Source organism: Paramormyrops kingsleyae, chromosome 7, assembly GCF_048594095.1.
Source record: "Paramormyrops kingsleyae isolate MSU_618 chromosome 7, PKINGS_0.4, whole genome shotgun sequence".
Classification (NCBI taxonomy): Eukaryota; Metazoa; Chordata; class Actinopteri; order Osteoglossiformes; family Mormyridae; genus Paramormyrops; species Paramormyrops kingsleyae.
The window spans coordinates 28335366-28361147 of NC_132803.1; the positions used below are offsets into that span (position 1 = coordinate 28335366).

General features: G+C 48.5%; 1 protein-coding gene across 1 annotated transcript; it reads right to left on the reverse strand.

The window, feature by feature from the left end:
- Nucleotides 1–10693: 10693 nt before the first annotated feature.
- On the reverse strand, nt 10694–14842 carry LOC111833127 (zinc finger and BTB domain-containing protein 9-like). The gene is made up of 2 exons (XM_023791078.2): nt 14691–14842; nt 10694–14091 (listed from the first exon to the last, which is right to left on the reverse strand). The coding sequence occupies exon 2, from the start codon at nt 14078–14080 to the stop codon at nt 12746–12748; it is 1335 nt and encodes a 444-aa protein (XP_023646846.1). The 5' UTR covers nt 14081–14091; nt 14691–14842; the 3' UTR covers nt 10694–12745.
- Between the last annotated feature and the right edge of the window lie 10940 nt (nt 14843–25782).

Sequence of the window (25782 nt, forward strand, 5' to 3'; positions counted from 1 at the left end):
TATCCATATGAACATCAATATATTTCAGGTCAAACAAATTCCATGAAAGTACAACAGCTGTGCCCTCGCTGATCCCAACCGGTAGCTGCTAAAATCTTCATGAATAAACCACAGTGATAATTGTCCTTGGACAAAGGTGATGTAGACATTCCGGAGAGGAAGGCTAATCATAATTTACACGGGGGCTGCTTCTCTGTAAAGTGAAACCGCATTTCCCTGGGGTAACCCTGGCTCATGTTAATTCCGAGCTGTAAAACGTGTAGATGGAAAGGAAACATTTTACCATCAGATTCGATCCAGCCAAGCGCTGTCAACATACCAGCACAAACGCGGCCTCCTATTAAAAGCATTTCCATTTTCTAATCCTGCGCTGCCTGGCTAGACATCGAGACACAGCAGAGCCAGAATCGTCTGCCCTGAAGGCATAGTAATCCTAAATCCTCTCCAAGCGGCCTGGAGGTTATGAGGGGGTGTAGAGGATTCAGTCTCATCGTGACAAGATGTTTCCTCCTGGGACACTTTCATAAGTTCCACCCCCGACTTAGGGGTCACTTACAAGACTCAAGCGAATGAAATGCAGACAAAACAGAATCATTTCCTATCAGGCCTTGCTGTTTTGCTGTCCATTCATAAATGACCCCCACGTCTTCTGGAATACTGTGTGTCTATGTTCTGGAGGTGTTTCATTGGCATCTTTCTAACACATCGCTGATGCCCCAATAGCGCCCCCAGAAGGCAGACCCCTGTCCATGGCAAGAGATCGTCCACTTATTCAGTTGGTGATAGCACAGTACTGGCTGGGTGACGCAAAGCCCCCTCACCCCACCGCCATGACTGATAGATAGATTTGGTGGTAGTACCGCTGGGTCAACCGGAGATAGTAATTTTATATAAAGTCAGGGCATAAAATCAGAAATATGTCTTTTTTATTAGAAATACCAAAGCTCCGTGCTTCCAGAGCTGCCTGATATATGAAGGCCGGCTGACATTTATGTTCGGTGTGTCTAGCTCGACATCAGGTATGGATATTCTTTTATATAGACATCTTTCTACTCACAAATTTGGCTCGTAAATGGTGAGGGCGCCACAGGAACACGGAGCACCTGGACGCCATTATGGCGCTACCCTGCCGTCTGTGCCGCTCTCCGGCGGGCAGGTCGACACGAGGGTGACGCCTCACGTTGGAAAAGATTTAACTCTGCCGTCTGTCACCCCAGGGACTCACAGGGCAAGATTTGGAAGCATATTCCTTTGAAAGTCTCGTACAAAGACTGGGCGACACATGCGCAGACGGAGAAAACACCAGAACACGTTTTCCTGTCGGAAAAAAAAACATACGTGCCGCAATGCTCAAAGGAACGTTTGGCAAAAACAGAGAAAATTATAAGCCACGTAGGCAGTAAGTGACCAAAAAGACTGCAATATCTCCATGGGAGGTCAAAGGTCAAGTCAGGCTGTCACTGGGATTTAGAAAACCTGAGGTGGAGGCTGATTTTGACAAACAAAGCAGATCAGAATTCACGGTTTGATTTTAAGCCACAGCAAAAATTTTTGCAGCCTAACAGCTCAGGAAATTCAACTTTCTGGACTAAATACACTGAAGTATAGTGTTTATCCCAGAATACACAATAACTAACCTCAGAAATTTAGCAGAGACCCGGCTAAGGCAGAAATTAGACATACTGTTATTACATTAAGGCAGATTTAAAAACCTGAATAGCAGCTTTTTTCAGCCTCTGAGATGTTCGGCCGCTCAGTTGCACGCGCCGCTACGCTCCCCAGAGCGATCCCCCCAGGTCACGACTGTCCTTCAAATTCACCTGCCGGTGAAATTCAGGCAGCAGGCGCTTCGCGGGAATCGGGGCCCCTGGTTTCCTGACGACTCCCGTTGTTTCCAGGGATAAAGCGTAACACGAGGCGATTCCGTGATCTGGTTTCCAGCTTCACGGTCAGCTTGCATTTCAGTATCGGTGATCAGAGAGTTCTGTCGAATTTTAGCAGACACTCTAATCTGGTCGCCGGGGGGGGGGGGGTGATGTCAACCGAGCGCTTGAGGGATGACCATGGTGATTGATACTAACGCGTCCCTGAGCAAGATGGGCACGGATCTGACCTGGGGTCAGCCAGCCAAGCCACACATGTCTATTTTCAAGCACTTTCAAGCACCACACTAGCGCTTCTATCCTATTTACAGCCCACACATTTCAGCTTAGCCTACATGTGGTGCTAGTAGTGAAAGAATCAAAGGACTGACATCCCAGCCAGGGTGTAACCCCAGTCTTGTGCCCTAGGCTGCCTGAGACAGGCCCCCTGACCCCTGACCCTGACCAAGACTGGAAAATTGACAGAAGACAAGTTAGGAAGGGTGCTATTCATGAGGGCCTGATATCAAAATCCTAGAAACTGGCACGACTTTGTGCATAGGTCCCGTCCGCAGGCGGGAGGGTGTGAGGCTGCCATTTAGCTTTCAGATCGTGGGATGATGAAAAGCGATAAATGCATTGGAAACAGAGGTGGCTGCGTTTGCTGTGGGTAAACAGGAAGCTCTAAGGTAACCGCGGACCGCCTAGTAAAACGGCGAGTCACGCCAGGACAATGTGGGTTGAGAGGCAACCACCTGGAGGTCTTTAAGGTCTGTTAGGGAAAAGGTGAAGGCTGGCGATTTATCGAGGAGGAAACCGCCACAACGTCCATGGCGCACGTTCAAATGTCAGCGGGAGTGATGGATGCCCAGCGACGAGGAAGCATCACGCGAGACCCCTGGAAAAGCCAGGAGGAGGAATCAGAGGCCTCGCCAGGTCATTTTTTCTGGAGCTAAGGCTCATCCAAGGCTGGCCCTTTGGAAATAAGTGAATGGATCTTGGGCTTTGTTTGCCAGATGCTGAATACATATCCCCCATTTAGAACAGCGATGGAAATTATAAGGGATTGGATCCTCCCGTATAGGAAAGCTGTGTGCCGGAGGCGGCGTGCGGCTCCAAAATGCGGCTGAGACTGTGAAACGATGCCGTGCAAAGCGTGACCATGCCGCCATGCCCACCCACACGGCATTTAACTGCCCCTTCGGTTTTCTGTTTATTCAGCAGTACTGCAGCAGGTTTCAGTTTTAGGGCATATGCACATCTGGACTGGGATTCAAATTTGGTCCTGGGGTCCCCCTCAGCCCCACAATACATTTTGCCAGCCCACATGCCACTTGGACAATGCCCGGCATGCCAGATGCCCTGTACAGCCCCGGGCACAGAAGTGGTGGTGGGTGGCTCGGTGCCCCGCCTGATGAGGTACAGCCATGTGTGTGCTGACCCCCTAGACCCTGCTTGAACATAGCACAGGGTGGAACCCAAGCTCACTGGCAGAGGATCCTCACAAACAGGGCAGTTCTTGCGTCTGCCATTCTGCGGTTCTCATTCAAGCACGTGGTTGCTAATCTCCACCTGTCCATCTTCATTCCACTTCTCATGCTGTGAGTAATAGTGCATCCCAAACGGGGGCCATGCAAAGACTTTTCAAGGGGCTGGTGCTCAACTGTATCTCCTCAACTATGGGGTTCTGCTGGTGATCATACATTTTTGGGACCTAAAATGGGGGCACCAACAGGGGCAGGTGCTTAGGTTCCCCGCGGCACGTCAACAATACCACACACCTGCATGTTCCAGCAGCTGGCACTGTCTGGCACCAGGAAGGAAAAACAAGGCCCACAATTAACGTTCTTTTAAAGCCCCCTCATTAGTTCGGTTTTGGATTTAAAAGCAGGCAGTAAACACCACTGGCATAGTAAGCTTGTGCTGACAGGGTCAGCTGTCGACTTCTAAGGTGCGCTTTTGTCTCGTAACGCTCATGGTTCATTTCAAACAGTCCAGGGCGATTGCTTTTGGGCCATTCAGAATGAAACGCCTTAATGCTAGGTGATATACGTATCAGACGTGATAAAATCCACCCAGAACACAGGGTTCCCAGAACTTTTTTTAGCATTTGCCAGCTCAAGTGTTTTTTTTTTGTAAAATTGACTTTACAAAGGTTCACTGAGGTGAGACCGACAGCCATAGGCAAGGTCATACGCTATCGTGAAAACTGGGGCTGGAAAAATTCTGCAACGGCGCTGGAGCAGCAAACGACAACAAGCTAGTAATCCGCAACGAGACGCTTTTCTTTCAAACAGCTTACAAACATCTAAAGCCATTCTGTGAAGCCCCTGTACCGTGACTGTGAAAACGCTCCCAAAAATTGTTCATAGACCTAACTATGGGAAGGCAGACGGTTTGTTCACCTGTATAAAAGCAATTTAAAAAAAGTCACCCGTGAGTCCTGACTCAACAATAAAGTTTGTTACTGAATAACCAACAACACAGGGGAAATGGTTCAAGAATAATATTAACTTTGTTGAGCCCAGGGGCACGCTTACAGCAGCAAGAACGTAGAGCGCAGACGAACATACATATAGTGCCAAACAAACAAAGTACAGAGTACACATAGTGCAAACAAGTAAACATGATGTATACAGATTTAAAAAGTACTCAGTACACAAATAAACTGAAAAACCGAATATTGGAATATTATGTAAAGAAATAAATATCCATTATCACTGATAAAATAACAACAACAATATTAGGGATGTGAATCTCCATCACTGAGGCTGCACATCTCGATGCGTCGCAACTGATCCAAAACATTAAAGATACATACAGTATGAAGCAACTACTAACGCAATATGATATCATTCACCCCCATTGTGATGCAGTGAGATTCAACATGATGCAATTCAGCATGATACGATATGATGCTTTTCAAGTTTGGTACAGATACAGAAACAGTTTAGTGAGGGAGACACGATATAACTATAAAATTATTGGTCAAACATTATTGGTCACATTTCTAAGTAATTAAGGCATAGGGCGTATACTAATAATTATATATTTATTAGTCGAATTTTACTGATACAAAGATGTTAGAAACAGTGCATCTCGAGTTCATCCCAAACCATACCCAGTGCACACTTTTTAATTCGCCAATCACATCCTGAACCTTAATGCCGGGTCACCGATCAGAATCTGGGAATCTCACCAACTCTAATAATGGCAAATTAGTGAGAGTGTCTGTGCAAGGAAAAAGCATATAGCATGGATTTTTGCTATTACAAATAGGGGCTGCTTCTTGATGTGTTATGGCTGGAGATGGGTACTATTTACATTGGAACCAGGGGGGCAAAGCATCTTTGAGAATAGTCAAAATAACACACTGGAGGACTCCCAGTTTGAGGAGCACAAAATGGAAAAACAGCACTTATGTTTGATGCACTGTTTAATGCAAGCAGGCAGCTGTGGAAAATAGCAGGGACTGTCCATGCAGTCACAGGGGCATGTTTTAAGACAATAATTACCTCCAGGACCAAGAATTCCCACTCAGGGCACGCGGCCAAAAATTTATCCGTTAGTCTGATCCACCTTTCCTCAGTCAGGTCCTGAATGAATGCATGAAATGTTCTGGTCTTAGGATGAAGCTGAAGGAAAAATTGAAGGGCAGATGTTTCTGGAAGCAGTGCTATACTGTCCTAGTCCTGCTTCACATCACAGGGTAGGCGGCTATCTTTTTAGCAGAATGATTAGTGTGTCCTGGCAGATTGCAGATCCCCACAAGGCCCAATGTGTGCAGAAGCACACTGAACCAAACAAATTGCCTTGCTGCAGAAAGGCTCAAATATGAAACAGTTGTCTACAAGAAAGTCAAACAAAAATCATCAGAAAATCCTACTCAAAAACCCAAAAGACTCAAATGAAATGCCAAATCAAACCCAAACTAAAAACAAATACATCTCAACCTCGCAAACCCAACAAGCTGATCCTGTTTAAACCCAACTGGGAAATCAGCTCAATGAGAACCAGCTGGGCAGCTGCACCTGAAGCATCTGCTGGCTGAGGGACGACGATCAAAACATGAAAACAAAAGAGATCCCTTCGCTGGTGCCAGCTTAAGCTGCTAGTTTTTTTTGTTTTTTTTACCTCTGCTGAGAAATGAAGACAAAAACATTCAGAACAACCGAGGAACATTCTGGGAAATCTGAAGATGGTCCATTTTTGATCCCTCCCTCAGCAGACTGTCCGGGGATCCCAGAGGACTGGGTTGAGTAAGTGTCAGGGAACAAACAACAAGAGATTCAATAACATACGCTGATGTAAAGTGACATCCCATCCAGACTGTGCCCAATGGCCGGATTAAAAGTATTAAGTGCCTCTGGGCAACAACACATAACGGCTCATGAAATTCAGAAATGTATCTAACATAAGAGGAACAATATTTCAATATATTAATTAATATTAAATGTATTAGATAATGATGATGAATGGGTGGATGTCTCTCTGATCTCACAGCATATCAAAATGACCTTTCCCCACTGCAGACCATTCAAAAGAACAAAATTCAGCCATTCAGTCTTCTGCTGACAATAGAAGTGAAAAAAAAAGTGAAAAAGAGGCTGAATTTAATAAAGCAGAGAGTGAGTTTTTTTAAGAAACCTTCCCCTTATTATCCACAGCAGAGATTAAGGGCCTCGTCGACAGCCGCTGATGCCTGCGTGACAAGCCATGACATACCAACTGTTTCAGCCAGTGGAAAGAAGGCAGAATATCCGCTATATTTTATGGCCCAGAGACATCAGCCTCGCCTGACAGGAAAGAGGCTCCTCTCTCCTGCATCCCTGCACACCTGCTTTTAGTGTATCTGTCTCTATTTTAGCTGTTATTCACCTTACAGTAAAAGGTTTTGAGGCAATGAAGTAATACATATCAAATATTGCAGCAACCAAGAGAAGTGTTCAACATCTCAAAATTTGCTCAAACTTTAGACTCTTCAGAAGAGCCCCCTTTTGCTTCGATGGCAACATTGCAGACTCCTGGCATTCATTCCTCCAGCTTCCCGATGTGGCCACCTGGAATGCTTCTCCGACAGTCCTGAAGGAGTTTCTACAGGTTCTCGGTGCCCATTGACTACCTGCTCTTACACTTCAATCCAACTCATCCCAAACCAGCTCGGCAGGGTTTAGGTTGGGGGGTTGTGGGGGGGGGGGGGGGGCAGGTCATCTGTCACAGCCCTCCATCTCATTCCTCATCCACAAGATAATAACTTGAGTGCATAGCCTCAGGGTGTGCTTAGGGTCCTCAACTTAATGAAAGACGAATGATTTTCAGTAGGTCTGTCCAGAATTTTGCCTGTTACTATTTGTACTGTATATATGGGCGTATAGCTATAAATTCTGGAGGCCCTGGCGAAAGGTCACTTTGGGTCCCCACTTGGCACATACAGGTACCACAGTAGATAGAATTTGACGACCGGGGTGTCCGCCTCAGTAGAATTTGCTGAGCAGCCCCCTGACGCTAGATTTTTAGGGCCGCTCTACAGTGCTGGGACCCCTGCCACGGTATCCATGCCCTTCTTGTGTAAATTTTAATTTACATTTATAGGCATTTGTGTGCCAGATTTTGAGGCGGCACAGAGCAGCAGAATAAAAAGCAGACATTAAAGGTGCCAAAGGCACTTTTAACAAAGATAAATAAATGCCGATATTCAAACACGCAGAAATCTTCCCTATAAACATCCAACAACCTCTGAATGACCCTATTTTTTCAAGGACCTAACAAGGTCATTCGCGCAGTCAGTGTGCGGCTGGGGTTGTATGCACAGCGCCTGCTCATTTCTTGGCTTGGCTACACACGGTCACCCAAATCCATTCCTGTACTCAGGGCACTGGTAATTGGGGGCACCCCCCCCCCCACACCCCTTCCCAAAAACTAAATAATGAATTGAGTGTGTTGCCTGTCTTTTACCATGAATGCGCATATTACCGCCAATTTGATGTGCCTACAGAGTGCAAGACTGTAAGGAAGACTGTAGTCCTGTATCAGACAAACTCATTTTACCATACGTTAAGTAATGTTTAGTAGTAAAACTGCACCCTAAACAGTACTAGTCTTATTTTAAATGATGAAATCTTTATTGTTTTAAAATACATTTAAAATCTTTCTTACATTGCTTTTCTTATATATACATCCACTCCTCCCCATAGGGAAAATTCAGTCCCCCCCCAATGCCCAGCCCCACCTGACGCTGTGCCAAATAGGAGTATGACTCTCTCGCTGTAGGAATCACCATCACGTTCCCCTGCAGCTTTAAAACCGTTTCAGTTCCAGTTCCATAAAATACTATTAGGCTTCCAGTCATACTCTTCATTTTCAAGCACCTAAACCTCTCCAAGTTATAAAGCAGGAACTTTCAGGTTACATGTCTGTCTTTAAACACCACACTACTTCTTAATAGTACAGTTACCCACAATACAATTTATCTCCCGCCCACAGCAAAGGAGGAGACGGTTTTTAATTTGCCTTCAAAGATCTCCTTAGGACCCAGTCAACACAGCATATGACTTTCTTAAATGTACAAAATGTGTAAATGCATGTTGTGGTATGTAGTTGTGCAAGACGACGATGAGAGATTGTGGGTGGGATTTATTTGTTATGTCATGCACCGTGTGATTACCCAGGGCGTCCCAGTAAATGAACCACTGGGAAGTACAAGGAGAAAACAAAGCAGAAACTAGCTTCCTAATTAAAATTAAGCCTCCTAATTAAACACAGCAGGACCTTGTCAGAAAACAATGTTCCTGCCATAAGGCTGAATAATCGCAAAGCCCCCCTACTGGAAAGTTTTTGGCATAACAGGCTCTCCAATTTGCGTCACACCTTTTGCATATGTTTGCATGGCTCCTGGCATTTTATGCTGTAGGTCAAAGAGCAAACTGATGTATAGAACATCCTTGAAACCCCTTTCAGGAGTCTCTGCTTGCAGCTCAATCCAAACCCTTCATTTAATTCATTTATCACTGTAACAGGAAAGTCAAATACCACATCTAGTCGAAGAGAGCAGATACTGCAAGCTTTCTTTGGCTAATCCCCCGGTCCAGTTAAACCCTTCACACGTACCCGATGGCCGCTAATGCAAACCGGGCACTCAAGGTCTTCACTCGGGACTTTTCCTGTATATCGCCGAGCAGGACATACCTATCGAACTGACCGGCCTAAAGACAAAAAAACGGCTCTGTACGTAGCAGAAGGCGGCTGTTTCACAATGGAAAACTGTTCGCCTATTGGAGTTATAAACGTTAATGTTTTATGGAACAAATACGGGCCAGATGAGAGCTCATGGGAACGTTTCCGAGATGAGGAACTGCTGCTTTATAGTAAGGACGTAAAGTGAAATACATCACTTTTGGGGGAATGTGATAAGTACTGTAGCCTAATTGAAATTCTTCTATCTGCCTGTTATGGCTATTTAAGACCCAGTAACATTGTAAACTCCACCATCATCACCCAGACAGACTGGATATTCTGATGTGACAAGAGAGCGCCCAAGTCAAAGCCCGATAAAGTGTTTCCAGAAAACACAACAACGCCGCATTTTTGTTCATTTCATTTGTGCGAACAATTTTGTTGTTTCGTTTTCCCCTGCAGCTCGCCAAGAACGGCTTTCAATAGGGGTGAGACCATTAAAACAGAAACGACCAGTTTTATTTACCATTAAAATAACATCATATTATTTAAAATTAACATGCATAAAAGATGATAAACAAATCATTGTTATGCATTTAAATTAGGCCCACTGCTCGATCTCACAAAACATTTGGCAAAAACAACAATTTCTGTGAGAATAATAGTTCACCCCAACATAGATAAATTTGCCCCCCAGCTCTGTGCGTGTTTTTCAGTTTGCCGTTTTCACTTGGTTCTAAAGCATGGAGTTCAAACACATACAGGTGACTGTATAAATCAAACGCACAATCATCATATAGGCCTAGATGAAGAAAGCCTCCCTTTGTCATACATTTCGATAGATTGCTGCACAAAACGCTCACGCATTAACGTGCAATCGATTACTATGGAAGTGAAATGCCACATTTTGAATAATGTCCACCTAGCAAACATTTTAATGTGGATTTAAGCGTACGGCCACCTTGGCAGATCGCAGCTCTCATTGCTGGCCGGGGGTCAGTTAAACACAGTGTAACTAGCAGAGGTAAGTAAGTAAATACGTAAATGTTGTCAGTACATTTATTGGCCGTCTACATCGGTATTGGAACTTAGCACTTCATTTATTAATATGTAACTGATTTATCAAAATGGATCAGGGAACCACCAATGTCAGCGATTTGTTCCTCAGAGCTGCAGTCGTAGCTTTTCACGTGAAATAAATTTTAAAATGCTGTTTTTATTCATTTTCGCTGGTTTATGAAGTGACCTGTATGGTGAAATTGACATATTTTTACATTCTTCAAATTGGCAGCCTTATTTATGGCGTTTTCCGCCTGTTAGCCTGCGGCAAGCTGGTTAAGCAGAGAACTAGACAATGGCACCCCCTGCTGGTAAAACAATATATAATTAGTGTAATATATGCAAAAGTTTTTCTGCTAATATACTATGTTTAAGGGAGCATCTTGGTAAGCTGGACAGGGCCTTTGCTCTGAAGGTCTGGTAGATGTTCTAGTAATCTCCTGGGGCAGGCCCATTGCACTAACAACGGTCTTCCTTACTGTGACAATAGTCTTCATGTGAATAATACAACATATTTTCCCAAATTACGTTTAAATATCATTAACATATTATGTTAAAACTGCCGATAGCATCAAAATCCATAGGGCAAGGCAACTCAATTGGAAGTGACACAATTGCATTTATTTCTGAAAATAATTTACATCAGGTGTGGACAATGTTCTTCTATAAGAAGTAAAAGCTTACAGCCAGATATGCTGAGTGCATCCGTCCATGAACCCAATAACTCCTTTTAAAAATCCCCTTTAAACAGTATGGGGTGTTTGATAAATACTGAGGTAGTCCTGTAATTGCCTGTCGGTGATTTAGCTTAAATGTCTCAGGCCACGTTCTTCCAAAACAACCCTCCCTTATATTTCAGTACTTTTTTGCCACAGGAAAACTCTAGAAGATTAACATGTCCTAAAGTGTTGATTTACAAGAAACTCAGGCTAAATTTAAATTACACACAGTAACAGAATTAGGTTAAAAGAATCTGCTTTGTCTATGCATTTTGTATGATGTGAAAAGCTATGTTACATTAACCTGAACACCTAGATGCACCAGTATTTCCCGGTAAATGTTAAATACACCTGTAACTCAGACACTGTACGGTATAGTACTAATAAAATAATAGCACCAGTCCATATTTCTATCAACTGTATATGAATCAACCTCTCCACTTGCCCAGTCCTCTGTCCTCAGACTGGCACGCCTGAGTATCTGACACATACACCTATGTTCAGATTTCTGGAGAATAAACACTGAAAATCGAGAGGCGCTAAATATGCCCAGAGGAACACATCCGAAAGTCACTTTGTCCCCAGATGATTGTCAATCACTCTGCACCATGGAGAGCCACAGTTCTGCTTCGTCAGAAAAAAGAGACTTTAAAAAGAACTTGGTGTTTCAAAAACCGCAGCGCCACCAACAGGTCAACTCTTGACATTACAACTACAAAAATCAAAACATTTCCTGATATATTTCTCATTCAAAGAGCTATTCCACATACGAGTGGAAACCTAGCTTGAACATTCAATGGAACAAACGGGTGTTTATTAAAACACCGGCACGTTTGCATAAGTGCGTACCCATATTCTTATTATGAAACAGGCAAGTGCTGCACTGGGACCATTTTTAAAACCAGTCTGGATTTGCTGCATTGGTTTCTCACTGTGGATGCCACTGGCATGTTGACTTCACATCATGACAGGGATGGCAATAACATAAAATTAATCACGTTAATACAAAACTTTTCGGAATATACAGTTAGAATGTAATACGTTCAGTACTCTAGGCAGTACTGAAGTTTTCCCTGCATGTTAAACATCAATTAGCTTCTGAAGTAGTTCTGTAAAATACTTATTAAACATCTCACTGTGTTACCATTTCATTACAATAAGCTACCAGTTCTGTGAAGTAGGTAATTCAGGCTAACAACGCAGTTGATGTCGGCCTCACAAGGTAGTAACGAGAGAAAAGAGGGTTTGTAAACCACATGGGTTGGGAATATTGTGCGTGGACAGTCACAAAGCTGAGCTAACCCACTTTCCATTGGGATAATCCAGGCAGCGAGTGACAGCGTCAAACATCCACTCTCCGTCTGGAAATCCGCGCTAGAATTTATGTTGTCTGTTAGTGATTGTATTGAATCGATCTGAGACCAATAAAACCAATATACCCGTATGAAGATATCCATCAGCGCGATGCAAGCTGGATTTACATGAGTCACGGACGTCTCCTTTAAAATAAAAGTCCCTGCAACAAGTTGAGTCGATGGTCTGCTAATCAAACATTATTGTTCTGTAAGAATCTGATTCGCAAAAAAGCCCAATAAGACAATTCACCTGAGATTCAAAAGCATCTCCCCACTCGACATCTCCAGTTTCCCCATTACATAAATCTTAACCACAACATCAATAAAAAGCGTAACACGAACCAAACATGCATTCCTTTCACAGAAATACAACTTGTTTAACAGCACGAAAAATGCCATAAAACAGAATATAGTGTTCAAAGAAAATCTCAACGCATGCGAGATCAAAATGCCGGAACGTCGTGTGGTTTTGCCCCTGTGAAGCCGCTGTGTCTGCATTTGAGAGTTAAGGGTGTGTGCGTCGAAAAAAAACCTACACCTGGGTAAAAGTGCTGTCTCAGAGGTTAACCGGTTGTAGTCACAGTCCAACAGTGGCATTGGGGGCCGGATCGGTGGATCGGAGAGGCGTGCCGGCTTGTCTGGCTCGGCGAGCCTTGACACAGAACGACAGATGGCGGCCGAAGCGGTCCTTCGACCTGAACCGCTCCCCACAGACGTGGCACTTGTGGGGCGTCGCGTCCACGTGGACCTTCACATGCGCCAGCAGGTGGCGCTTCAGCCTGAACACCCTACCGCAGATGGCACAGGCGTAGGGCCTCAGCGCGGGGCGGGGCTCCTTGTGCTCCTGCAGGCTGTTGTGGGAGGAGCCTCTGTCACGTCTGGGCAACGCTGTGGTGGAGCTTGTGGTTTCCTTCTGGAGACCAGCGGGAGGCAGTAGGGGACCATCTCGCTGATCTCCAACCCCTGCAGTCACTCCCAGCTCCTGCCCTTGAGAATCTGGGTAGACTTCGGCAGTGTCGGTCGAGTTGGCATTCACTGAGGCCTTGAAGCAGTCCGGGGGTGATCTGTATGGGTGCCCCCCATTTAGTTTCCCCCCCAGTTCATCTTCCAGGTTCACCTCAGTGTTGTCATCAGCAGGATGGCTTGCACACAGCTCCATCTTCTCATTTCCAGCACCTTCACACAACCTGGCGTCCTGTAGACCCCCACCATTCTCTGCTTCCTGATGCTCCCCCCTCCTGGGCTGTGCATCCACAGCTCTGCCTTGCTGATTGTTCAGTGGGTTGCCAGCTTGGCTGATTATCCCTCTGCTCAGGCGCTCCTGTGCTGACGACAGAGAGCCCTCATCCCGGCCTCCAGCCTCCGGTACCTTTGGTGAGAAGCTACTGACCATTCCCCGCTCCACCTCTCCGTCCACGTACTCCACCACCCTGCCAAAGTCCTCTCGATCCAGATCCTCGATAGGGCTGTCATACCCGCTACCGCCACCCAGGAATGAGCGGCCGAGTGTCGGACTCAGGCAGAGCTTGGCCGGACCCCCACCTAGGAGTTCGGTGCACTTGCCCACCACGTGCCACATCTGCAGGAAGCTAGCAGCTGTTAGGAAGCCCACCACCTCGCCCGCGGGCAGCTGGAGGGCCCCCGTGTAGCAGGACTGCAGAAGGCTCTCGAACACGCGCGCCTGCATCACGTCCGGGAGCACCACCTGCTGGCTGTTCTTCAGCAGTACCTGATCACAGAAGTAAGATGAGCTGGCCGCTAACACAGCTCTGTGGGCCCGGTACTGCTGGCCCTGGAGCACCACAGTGATGTCACACAGCTGGCCTAACTGCCTTTGCTGGTTCAGCCTCTTCAGGACGTTGCTGGAAAAGTCTGGAAAGTCCACATGGAATGAGTTCGGTTCGGACGCCATAACAGTGATGCCTCGGTTGAAAAAGTGGGAAAATATCAGATTAATAGCGATATTTAAAGAAAGAAAAATGTTAAGCAGTAAAACAAAATTAATTCATTTAACTTTGCACCGAAATCTGTGATGTTGTAAGGTTTCCCCTTATACAAAAAGAAGAAAAAAAAACCTAAACGTGTTATGTTTTTTTTCTTCACGGACTTAATAACTGAAAGCTGGGCTGAAGAGAAACAACGGCGTCTAAATTCGAATTATTAAGGTAATCATTAAGCAAGACATTATTCCATTTCTGTACCGACATCATTTCATATAAAAAGTCTCATGTTCATCTGTAAGCATGAAGCAAAAAAAAAACTAGGATGAAGCACCCATGCATCCTGCGTCCATAAGGCACTTTGCTGAGCTTAGACGGGCATAAAGAGGAAAACGCAGAGACCTTTCGCAAGGTAATCCAGCAAGCTAACAACGAAACGGCTCATTTTAAAGCGACAGACCTACGCTGATAAATGCAAAGGTGCGAATGCAAAGCAATTCAAGCGAGTACGCGCATGTGCACACGCGAAGTTGGCATAAACGCTGTAAATAACGGAGGAATTGATCTCAAGCCGGTGTTCACCCTTTCCCCTCTTCTCGACATATTCAGCATCGTCCGCACCGTCGGCCGCTCCCTCCCGCGTAAGCTGTGACGTTTGCGCGCGTTCGTGAGGAGCGCGGCGCCGTTACAGAAAGTGTGCTCGCAATGTGACGCTTGGATACCGTTGTAGCCGCAGTGAGGTTTGTTTCTGGTGTGCCGCCGAACGTCATCACGCCGCACCAGTAAAATCACGGTAAAACGGTAAAATGATGGTAAAACCAGTAAGCGCTGAACAGAATGCAATTAGCGTTGTTGGAGATTTCCATGCGCGCACTGTCTCCAGTTTCTGGAGGAAGAAATTTATGCTAATGACACATGCTTTTAGTTTTCGTAGTTTAATCTAGCTACTAATTTTTCATTCTTAATTATATCACCGCACTGGAATCGAAGTCTCTCCCTGTCGTTATATATTTTATGAAATACATTCTACAGTACTTCAATTTTATTATTACGGTTAAACGCCAGGTGGCGCTAAAGACTAGACTTAGAGATCGGAAATCTTTTTGGCGTGACTGCGTCTTCTAGGTATCTGACAGGTATGGAAAAGCGGCCGCATATTCAAATTTCGTAAAACAAATCAGTTGCAGAAAATCGCGGGGATTCAGAGGACAGTATTTTCAACTTCTACATGCTGCGTCGACTAGTTTAAGCCGTTCTGGTATTTATACTACTATAACTGCTTGGGTTGCTTTTGGAAAGCAAGAGCAAATGCACCTACGTAACGGGCTTCGTATTATTTCGTCTGAGTTTTAGTCAGTGCTCCTTATTCAAACATTTATAACTATTATAGTGTTTTATAGAGTTAATACTTCGACAAAGATAGCTATCAGAAAATTAAGTACAATTAAATTCTTTTACAGATCATATAGTGAAATAAATTATTTCATTCTAATTCTGTAATCTATACTTACGCAGTACTCCACCAGAGCCTTTTGTTTTTGTAAAGGTTTGTTGATCGATAGGACAGTGAATGTACCCTTTAGTGCATTTGGAAAGAAGAAGCTCTCCTCAGTAACCCTTAGTTCTGATTTAATGAAATTAACAATAATATTGTATACTGAATTGTTTCTGTGTATCATTCTGTACATGCAGAAGTGTGCCACAAGTTGAGTGTGGCAGGTTTCATTTGGAATATATATATATATATATATATATATATATATATATATGACATGATTTGTATTTCAATGGGGGTATTTAAATTCTTAATCTGTCATTTAAAGTCTTCCATGGCTCCTCTTCCTAGCTGAATGTCTCTGTACAGCAGTCAGCCTCCCTGGTGCTGTGCAGTCTTGGAGGGCAGAATCTGCTCCGTGGCCCACAGGTTATAAGCGGGAGGAGAATGAGAGTCCCTTTGTCACTGCTCGTGTTTCTAACAGCCTTCCGTGTTAAACAAGTTGCTCCCCTATCCCCAGCAGTAATCAGAAGTGATACACCTGCACACACACATGCACACGTGCACACACACACACACACATGCACAACAGAAGCCAAAGCAGGGTGATTAGAAATGGTTTTCTTGGCCCCAGGGCTGCGATCGTGGTATTGATAAAATTTCAGACGGACCCTTAATCAAAGGGCTTCCTGTTGATGCTGTAATCTTCCCTGAAGTAGGGCTTTGTTCTGGGCTGCTCTGCCCACTTGACCGGGCATTCTTTCCAGGTGAGTCGTCAGCAAGGCAGGTGCGGGGATGGGGGGGGGGGCGGGGTGTAGGGGGGGGTTTAGGAGCTGCAGTCCGGGAGCTGATCACAGCCAGCACATCTCTATGGGGGGGATCCTGCCCCTGCCTATATCCAAGGTGACTTGGCAGATTCTCCTAGCCCCCCTGCCCAAATCCGCGCACCTTTCCAAAAGCAGGTGCGGACCCCTGCGGTAGAAAGAGCCCCGGAGCCACAATCGCAGGTCTCTGCTGCCCCGAGTGCAAAAGTCGCCGAAGAGAGAAGATTGAGGAACTAGAAAACTGCTAAACATGGAAATTAATGTACAAGCATTGACTGTGTCACAGATTTATTAAGCTGTAAATTGAATGTAAATTTCGGAATCGTCCCTTTTATATGTTTTTATGCGGATTACCCTGGGTTTCCCTTCAGTGTAGGTCTGCGAAATGAGATTGATGTATCTGTGGCCGTAGGGTAGCAGTGTGTGCGGCAGCGGCAGCTGGGGCTCGGAGCGCGGCCCCGTACCAGCGCTTGGCATGTCATCGCCGTGTCTGTTTGGGTTTCCACTGACAATCCAAAGGAACGAATTATTTACACTGGCATTTTACATTCAGCTGCAACTTTTATCCAAAGAAGAATTTTTTAATCCATTTATATAGCTTCATGTTTCCTGGGGCATTTCAGATGGAGCGATTTACTCAGGGGTGTCTGCTGGATAAACACTGTGTTACCTGTTACAGGGAGAATTTATCCATAAATTAGCGTGTGTCTGTGCGATTGCCCTGTGGTGGGCTTCCGTTCCTCATAAGACTTACGCTTATGTTCTGTGTTTCCCGGGACAGAGTCCAAATCACCATTACTAGCTAAGCAGCTATTGATAATGAATGAATGGATATTTAATGAGAATCAGCTTTCAGTGGCCAGATGGAGACAAATAAAAGCTACTTAATACCTGGAATGAAAACCAATTTTTTTTAACATCTGTTGAGATGTTAAGAACTAGATTTTGCTAATGTGTTTTGGCTAAACATGACAGTAATTGGATAATCATAAAGGGATTAATTTAAAATCCAAAAAATAGAAAACAACAGCAGAATTTCTTGCAGGAAACCCTACCTGAAGACTGACTGCAGCAAGTGACCCCAGAGAGGAGCAAAGTGACAGACAGCCCTAATAGAACGTTTGTCTTTTTTTTTCCCATAGATACTGGACAAAAGCACTTCCTAAACTGTGACTGTCATGAATACTGATTGGACCAATTATTTCACAAATCTGTTCAAAAGCAACGCTAAGTGCCTTCCTGTGTGGCAAAAGAAAATGTGAAACGGACTCAAGTAAAAATTAAAACAATGAGTGTGGTATAATCACAGCCTACGATATCCGTCTCTGAAAAGGACAGATTCATTCAGCAGTGGACTCTGCTCACTTCGTAAGGCTTATAAAATATACATGGGCTTTTATGAAATTCCTCAGCTGTCAGAAAGCGCTCAAATTATATTGCTTTTGCTCCCCAGAAGACTAGGCTGCTGTCTGGATGATTCCATTACATGTGCTGCAGAAATAAATTGAATGTAGTTATATATACAGTATACTGCATCGATCCGGAGATTGGAGGGGGTACAGCGGTGGGGGTTTGAGTAGAGCGATGAGTTTGTCCAAGTCAGTTTTTTTCACCCCCTTCTCCACACGTGAGAACAAACACACAATTCAGCAAGTTCAACAGAAGACCCTTGGGAATCTTCAGTGTGGCATATAGTACCCATAATGGGTTCTGATCTCTCTCTCTCACACACACACACACACACACACACATATAAACTGTGTTGTCCACTGCAGTGAGGCCACGGAACACAGTGTACAGTCTGAAGCAGGAAACAGAAATGACAGTGTATTCAGCTGTAATACAGCTCTGTAAACACATGAGAGACCACACCATATTTTTTAAAATTCTTGATTTTTGAATCCTTGTTTAATGCTGCTTCTGCTACCAACAAGCTACACTGAGCAACAGGTTGCTTCCAGGGTGAAAATTTCTATGACAGCAGTACGTGAGAACAAGGTGAAGCAGGAGACACTGGGAACAACGAAAATCCTACCAGGCAGAGGATGGAAGTGACTTTCTAAAGCCAGAGATGACCGTCAACTTATCCGACAATGCCTCATGGATCGGAGGATGACCTCAAGTGACGTTCAAAAAGAATGGGAAACATTAAGTGGTGTGAAGTGCACTGTTAGGACAATTAGCGCTGTTAGGCTCCTAGAAGCAGCACTGAAGACCCATAAAGCAAGGAAGAAGCCCTTCGTCAATGAGAAGCAGGGAAGAGCCAGGCTAGAGTTTGCAAGAAAAAAAATGTATATCTTACACAGGCGCATACATGTAAATTGAGAAATGAGTGAAACTGAAAATTTTGCTGTGGTCTCTTAATTTTTTCCAGAGCTGTATGTGTAAAAAAATAGAAGGGCTCTCTTTGTCTAAAGAGGAGCAGGATAAGTTTTAGGATTCACCTAATCCTCATACCCTATTCACATGCCCAAGGTCATATGCAAAGCATATATATGTTACTCGAAATACTTTAACGGGCACCGTGTCTTAGTGCTTAATTAATTTTCCTGTGTTTGATGTTTGATGTGGCCGTCGCTCATGTATCATGAATAGGAAGGTCTCTATGTCTCCCCCGCCTGGGCTGTCATGACCTGATCTTGGGTTTCGAGTGGTGGGTGGGGGGTAGGGGGGTCCACGGTGGGACAAATAGCTCGATTTATGGAATATGTAGCTTCCAGATGCAGGTGTTCGAGCAGTGGTATGTTCTTATCAACACGGCTGGAAAGGGGAGGCCACTCTGGCCAGGTGTGTGTGTGTGTGTGTGTGTGTTTCAATATGCCTGTACATCTGAACATGTCAGTCAAGCTTGCTCTTCAAAATATACATGCCTGCCTTGGGGCTAAAAGACCAAACCAGGCTGGCTAATTGTAAATTTAAAATCATGCAGGCATGGAAAGATAAATCTACCCCCCTGAGAGCCATCAGCAGCTCCGGGCTCAGCCATGATTCCACTCAGAGAGCTCGCTGGCCACATTTTTGTCGTGTCCTTAAATTTTCAGCAGGTCAAAAAAAATGGTTTCGGTGCAAAAGCCTAAAATGAGAAAAATGACCCTCGAGTGAAAGTTTTAACTCCCCCCCCCCCCCCGCCCCGCACAAAGAAATGCAAAAATGGCTCTTGAAAGAGAAAACAAATCTAAAGATTCATAAATACTACGTTTCAGCTCTGTTTTCAGTGATCTCATTACCTTTGCTAGTGGAATTAACCTAAATTGCTGAGGTAATGGGCGAAGCTGGCAGAGGCTTGAGTGATTTTTGGCTCCCCATGAAGAGAGGGAGAGAGGCCCCTGAAGAAGCCCCCCCCCCCACCCCCCAGCGGGGCACGGATCCAGGCAAGGTGCCGACTGCATCTGTGCCTTTGTTATTGATAGCTCTGTCATCCCCACTGATATTGGAGCGGTAATGACAGGCCCCGATTAGGCTGCTCCTGCACCATTAACTCTGTTTCTGATCCTTTTAACGGAGCCCAGAGGACAAGCAGCCGGAACACAAAGGGCCCGTTCACAGCGCGGAGCCCAAACAGCGCGGCTGCAATCCACCTGAACCCGAAAGACACGACCGTCCGGGCCCCCTCCCTGCTATGAAGCTGTCGAGGAGACAGAGGTCAGAGGGTCACGTGACGTGTTATCTGTAATGAAGGGGCTCTGAGTGACTGGGCCAGCACAAGCAGGGGCCACAGCGAAATGACAGAAAATTGCCCACTTTTTTTTTTCCAAGAGGTTTCAGCGGCAGATTTACAGGATTCAGGCCACCCCCCCCCCCCCCCCTCACTTCAACAGCTCAGGGGATTGAATCAATCAGAACTGACTGACAAACAAACCTCCTGTTTCTCTGCCTCGCACTTGTCTGCCCCCCTCAGGTGATATTTAATATCATCTCCTTTTAATGATCCCCCAGTGACTGAAATTACATCCCCTGAAAAACGTAATATTGGGCTGTTAACAAGTAAAGGCAGTAGAAAGCAGAAACTTGGCTTTTACTGAGCTGGCTAAGATAACCTATTTATCTGTTTCTTTAATCCCGTTTTGTCAAGGAAAGTAACTTTTAGAGGGGAAAAAATGGTTTGAAATTTAATCATATTTCATGTTTTGGACATCTTTACTTGTATAAAATATCAGTGATGATTTACAAAAAAATGATTGTCTTAACGTTTATTTATACATGTGAACAGAGAGCATGAACTGAGATGTTTTACATTTTACCGACCTCAACATTTTTACAGTCACCCATATATATATATATGTGTGTGTGTGTGTGTGTGTGTGTGTGTGCTTCTAGTTACCACAGCAGCCATAGAATTTTTCTCTTGATGTACTGGGTATGAGCAGTGCCACTGCTTGATAGGTTCTGGTTAAGATGTGAACAGTCTTTCGCTCAGGAGACGACACCGATGACGCCACCATGTTCCACTGTCTGTCTAGACGGGGGCCACTTGTTTTCAGTCAGTGTGAGCCTGATACCTTTATGGTGGTTAATAGCTGAAGTTGGTGCATCCAGCTTTGGCGTCAAGCAAACAAAATGAGTCAGCTGTTCCGTGAGAAACGACAGAGGAGGAAGAGAAATGAAGAACAGCAATGAGATGACAATGATTTCAGTGATGGTGGGCAGATTTCTGAGGATTACTCCAAAGATGGCCCCGCCTTGGGGTGGGGGTGGGGGGGGGGGGGGGGGGTAGCGCGTAGCACATCTGCAAGGTTTTTAGGGGAAGACTAACCGATCCAGAGCCATGAAGGTAATCAAAGGTTCACTGCAGTGACGGTTTTTCTGGCCAACTACTGTGAAAAGTTGTTACAGCACTGGACCAGCAGGGGGAAGTCCTGCATCCTGTTTTCCTGTAGTCCAAACAACAACTCTGAAAAGAGACAAATGTCAGTATGTTATCGGAAAACCTTGGGCGTGGGAATAGGGTATATGGAACAGGTGAATCGTGAAGCTTATCCAACTTCCATTTAAAACTAAAACAGTGCATATATATATATATATATACACACACACACAGTTTTTACACAGTTTTGTACTGAATCTCAGAACCTAAAATGAAATTTAATGAAACATATTGTAGCCTCAGAAGAAAAATCTAGTTTGAATATATAACCACCAAAAACATTAAACATGTGTACTGAACACACAGTGAGAACCAGCAAGTTCAGCTTAATGAGCCCAGACGCAGCCCTGGAATAACATACAGTGGGTTTTGCTGTTTTCCTAAAGCTGTAATGACTGTCGCCCTGCGATGGACTGGCATCTCGTCCAGGGTGTACCCCAGCCCCGTGCCCTGCGATGGACTGGCATCTCGTCCAGGGTGTACCCCAGCCCCGTGCCCTGCGATGGACTGGCATCTCGTCCAGGGTGTACCCCAGCCCCGTGCCCTGCGATGGACTGGCATCTCGTCCAGGGTGTACCCCAGCCCCGTGCCCTGCGATGGACTGGCATCTCGTCCAGGGTGTACCCCAGCCCCGTGCCCTGCGATGGACTGGCATCTCGTCCAGGGTGTACCCCAGCCCCGTGCCCTGCGATGGACTGGCATCTCGTCCAGGGTGTACCCCAGCCCCGTGCCCTGCGATGGACTGGCATCTCGTCCAGGGTGTACCCCAGCCCCGTGCCCTGCGATGGACTGGCATCTCGTCCAGGGTGTACCCCAGCCCCGTGCCCTGCGATGGACTGGCATCTCGTCCAGGGTGTACCCCAGCCCCGTGCCCTGCGATGGACTGGCATCTCGTCCAGGGTGTACCCCAGCCCCGTGCCCTGCGATGGACTGGCATCTCGTCCAGGGTGTACCCCAGCCCCGTGCCCTGCGATGGACTGGCATCTCGTCCAGGGTGTACCCCAGCCCCGTGCCCTGCGATGGACTGGCATCTCGTCCAGGGTGTACCCCAGCCCCGTGCCCTGCGATGGACTGGCATCTCGTCCAGGGTGTACCCCAGCCCCGTGCCCTGCGATGGACTGGCATCTCGTCCAGGGTGTACCCCAGCCCCGTGCCCTGCGATGGACTGGCATCTCGTCCAGGGTGTACCCCAGCCCCGTGCCCTGCGATGGACTGGCATCTCGTCCAGGGTGTACCCCAGCCCCGTGCCCTGCGATGGACTGGCATCTCGTCCAGGGTGTACCCCAGCCCCGTGCCCTGCGATGGACTGGCATCTCGTCCAGGGTGTACCCCAGCCCCGTGCCCTGCGATGGACTGGCATCTCGTCCAGGGTGTACCCCAGCCCCGTGCCCTGCGATGGACTGGCATCTCGTCCAGGGTGTACCCCAGCCCCGTGCCCTGCGATGGACTGGCATCTCGTCCAGGGTGTACCCCAGCCCCGTGCCCTGCGATGGACTGGCATCTCGTCCAGGGTGTACCCCAGCCCCGTGCCCTGCGATGGACTGGCATCTCGTCCAGGGTGTACCCCAGCCCCGTGCCCTGCGATGGACTGGCATCTCGTCCAGGGTGTACCCCAGCCCCGTGCCCTGCGATGGACTGGCATCTCGTCCAGGGTGTACCCCAGCCCCGTGCCCTGCGATGGACTGGCATCTCGTCCAGGGTGTACCCCAGCCCCGTGCCCTGCGATGGACTGGCATCTCGTCCAGGGTGTACCCCAGCCCCGTGCCCTGCGATGGACTGGCATCTCGTCCAGGGTGTACCCCAGCCCCGTGCCCTGCGATGGACTGGCATCTCGTCCAGGGTGTACCCCAGCCCCGTGCCCTGCGATGGACTGGCATCTCGTCCAGGGTGTACCCCAGCCCCGTGCCCTGCGATGGACTGGCATCTCGTCCAGGGTGTACCCCAGCCCCGTGCCCTGCGATGGACTGGCATCTCGTCCAGGGTGTACCCCAGCCCCGTGCCCTGCGATGGACTGGCATCTCGTCCAGGGTGTACCCCAGCCCCGTGCCCTGCGATGGACTGGCATCTCGTCCAGGGTGTACCCCAGCCCCGTGCCCTGCGATGGACTGGCATCTCGTCCAGGGTGTACCCCAGCCCCGTGCCCTGCGATGGACTGGCATCTCGTCCAGGGTGTACCCCAGCCCCGTGCCCTGCGATGGACTGGCATCTCGTCCAGGGTGTACCCCAGCCCCGTGCCCTGCGATGGACTGGCATCTCGTCCAGGGTGTACCCCAGCCCCGTGCCCTGCGATGGACTGGCATCTCGTCCAGGGTGTACCCCAGCCCCGTGCCCTGCGATGGACTGGCATCTCGTCCAGGGTGTACCCCAGCCCCGTGCCCTGCGATGGACTGGCATCTCGTCCAGGGTGTACCCCAGCCCCGTGCCCTGCGATGGACTGGCATCTCGTCCAGGGTGTACCCCAGCCCCGTGCCCTGCGATGGACTGGCATCTCGTCCAGGGTGTACCCCAGCCCCGTGCCCTGCGATGGACTGGCATCTCGTCCAGGGTGTACCCCAGCCCCGTGCCCTGCGATGGACTGGCATCTCGTCCAGGGTGTACCCCAGCCCCGTGCCCTGCGATGGACTGGCATCTCGTCCAGGGTGTACCCCAGCCCCGTGCCCTGCGATGGACTGGCATCTCGTCCAGGGTGTACCCCAGCCCCGTGCCCTGCGATGGACTGGCATCTCGTCCAGGGTGTACCCCAGCCCCGTGCCCTGCGATGGACTGGCATCTCGTCCAGGGTGTACCCCAGCCCCGTGCCCTGCGATGGACTGGCATCTCGTCCAGGGTGTACCCCAGCCCCGTGCCCTGCGATGGACTGGCATCTCGTCCAGGGTGTACCCCAGCCCCGTGCCCTGCGATGGACTGGCATCTCGTCCAGGGTGTACCCCAGCCCCGTGCCCTGCGATGGACTGGCATCTCGTCCAGGGTGTACCCCAGCCCCGTGCCCTGCGATGGACTGGCATCTCGTCCAGGGTGTACCCCAGCCCCGTGCCCTGCGATGGACTGGCATCTCGTCCAGGGTGTACCCCAGCCCCGTGCCCTGCGATGGACTGGCATCTCGTCCAGGGTGTACCCCAGCCCCGTGCCCTGCGATGGACTGGCATCTCGTCCAGGGTGTACCCCAGCCCCGTGCCCTGCGATGGACTGGCATCTCGTCCAGGGTGTACCCCAGCCCCGTGCCCTGCGATGGACTGGCATCTCGTCCAGGGTGTACCCCAGCCCCGTGCCCTGCGATGGACTGGCATCTCGTCCAGGGTGTACCCCAGCCCCGTGCCCTGCGATGGACTGGCATCTCGTCCAGGGTGTACCCCAGCCCCGTGCCCTGCGATGGACTGGCATCTCGTCCAGGGTGTACCCCAGCCCCGTGCCCTGCGATGGACTGGCATCTCGTCCAGGGTGTACCCCAGCCCCGTGCCCTGCGATGGACTGGCATCTCGTCCAGGGTGTACCCCAGCCCCGTGCCCTGCGATGGACTGGCATCTCGTCCAGGGTGTACCCCAGCCCCGTGCCCTGCGATGGACTGGCATCTCGTCCAGGGTGTACCCCAGCCCCGTGCCCTGCGATGGACTGGCATCTCGTCCAGGGTGTACCCCAGCCCCGTGCCCTGCGATGGACTGGCATCTCGTCCAGGGTGTACCCCAGCCCCGTGCCCTGCGATGGACTGGCATCTCGTCCAGGGTGTACCCCAGCCCCGTGCCCTGCGATGGACTGGCATCTCGTCCAGGGTGTACCCCAGCCCCGTGCCCTGCGATGGACTGGCATCTCGTCCAGGGTGTACCCCAGCCCCGTGCCCTGCGATGGACTGGCATCTCGTCCAGGGTGTACCCCAGCCCCGTGCCCTGCGATGGACTGGCATCTCGTCCAGGGTGTACCCCAGCCCCGTGCCCTGCGATGGACTGGCATCTCGTCCAGGGTGTACCCCAGCCCCGTGCCCTGCGATGGACTGGCATCTCGTCCAGGGTGTACCCCAGCCCCGTGCCCTGCGATGGACTGGCATCTCGTCCAGGGTGTACCCCAGCCCCGTGCCCTGCGATGGACTGGCATCTCGTCCAGGGTGTACCCCAGCCCCGTGCCCTGCGATGGACTGGCATCTCGTCCAGGGTGTACCCCAGCCCCGTGCCCTGCGATGGACTGGCATCTCGTCCAGGGTGTACCCCAGCCCCGTGCCCTGCGATGGACTGGCATCTCGTCCAGGGTGTACCCCAGCCCCGTGCCCTGCGATGGACTGGCATCTCGTCCAGGGTGTACCCCAGCCCCGTGCCCTGCGATGGACTGGCATCTCGTCCAGGGTGTACCCCAGCCCCGTGCCCTGCGATGGACTGGCATCTCGTCCAGGGTGTACCCCAGCCCCGTGCCCTGCGATGGACTGGCATCTCGTCCAGGGTGTACCCCAGCCCCGTGCCCTGTGATGGACTGGCATCTCGTAGGGGTCACTGCAGTCTTGTGTCC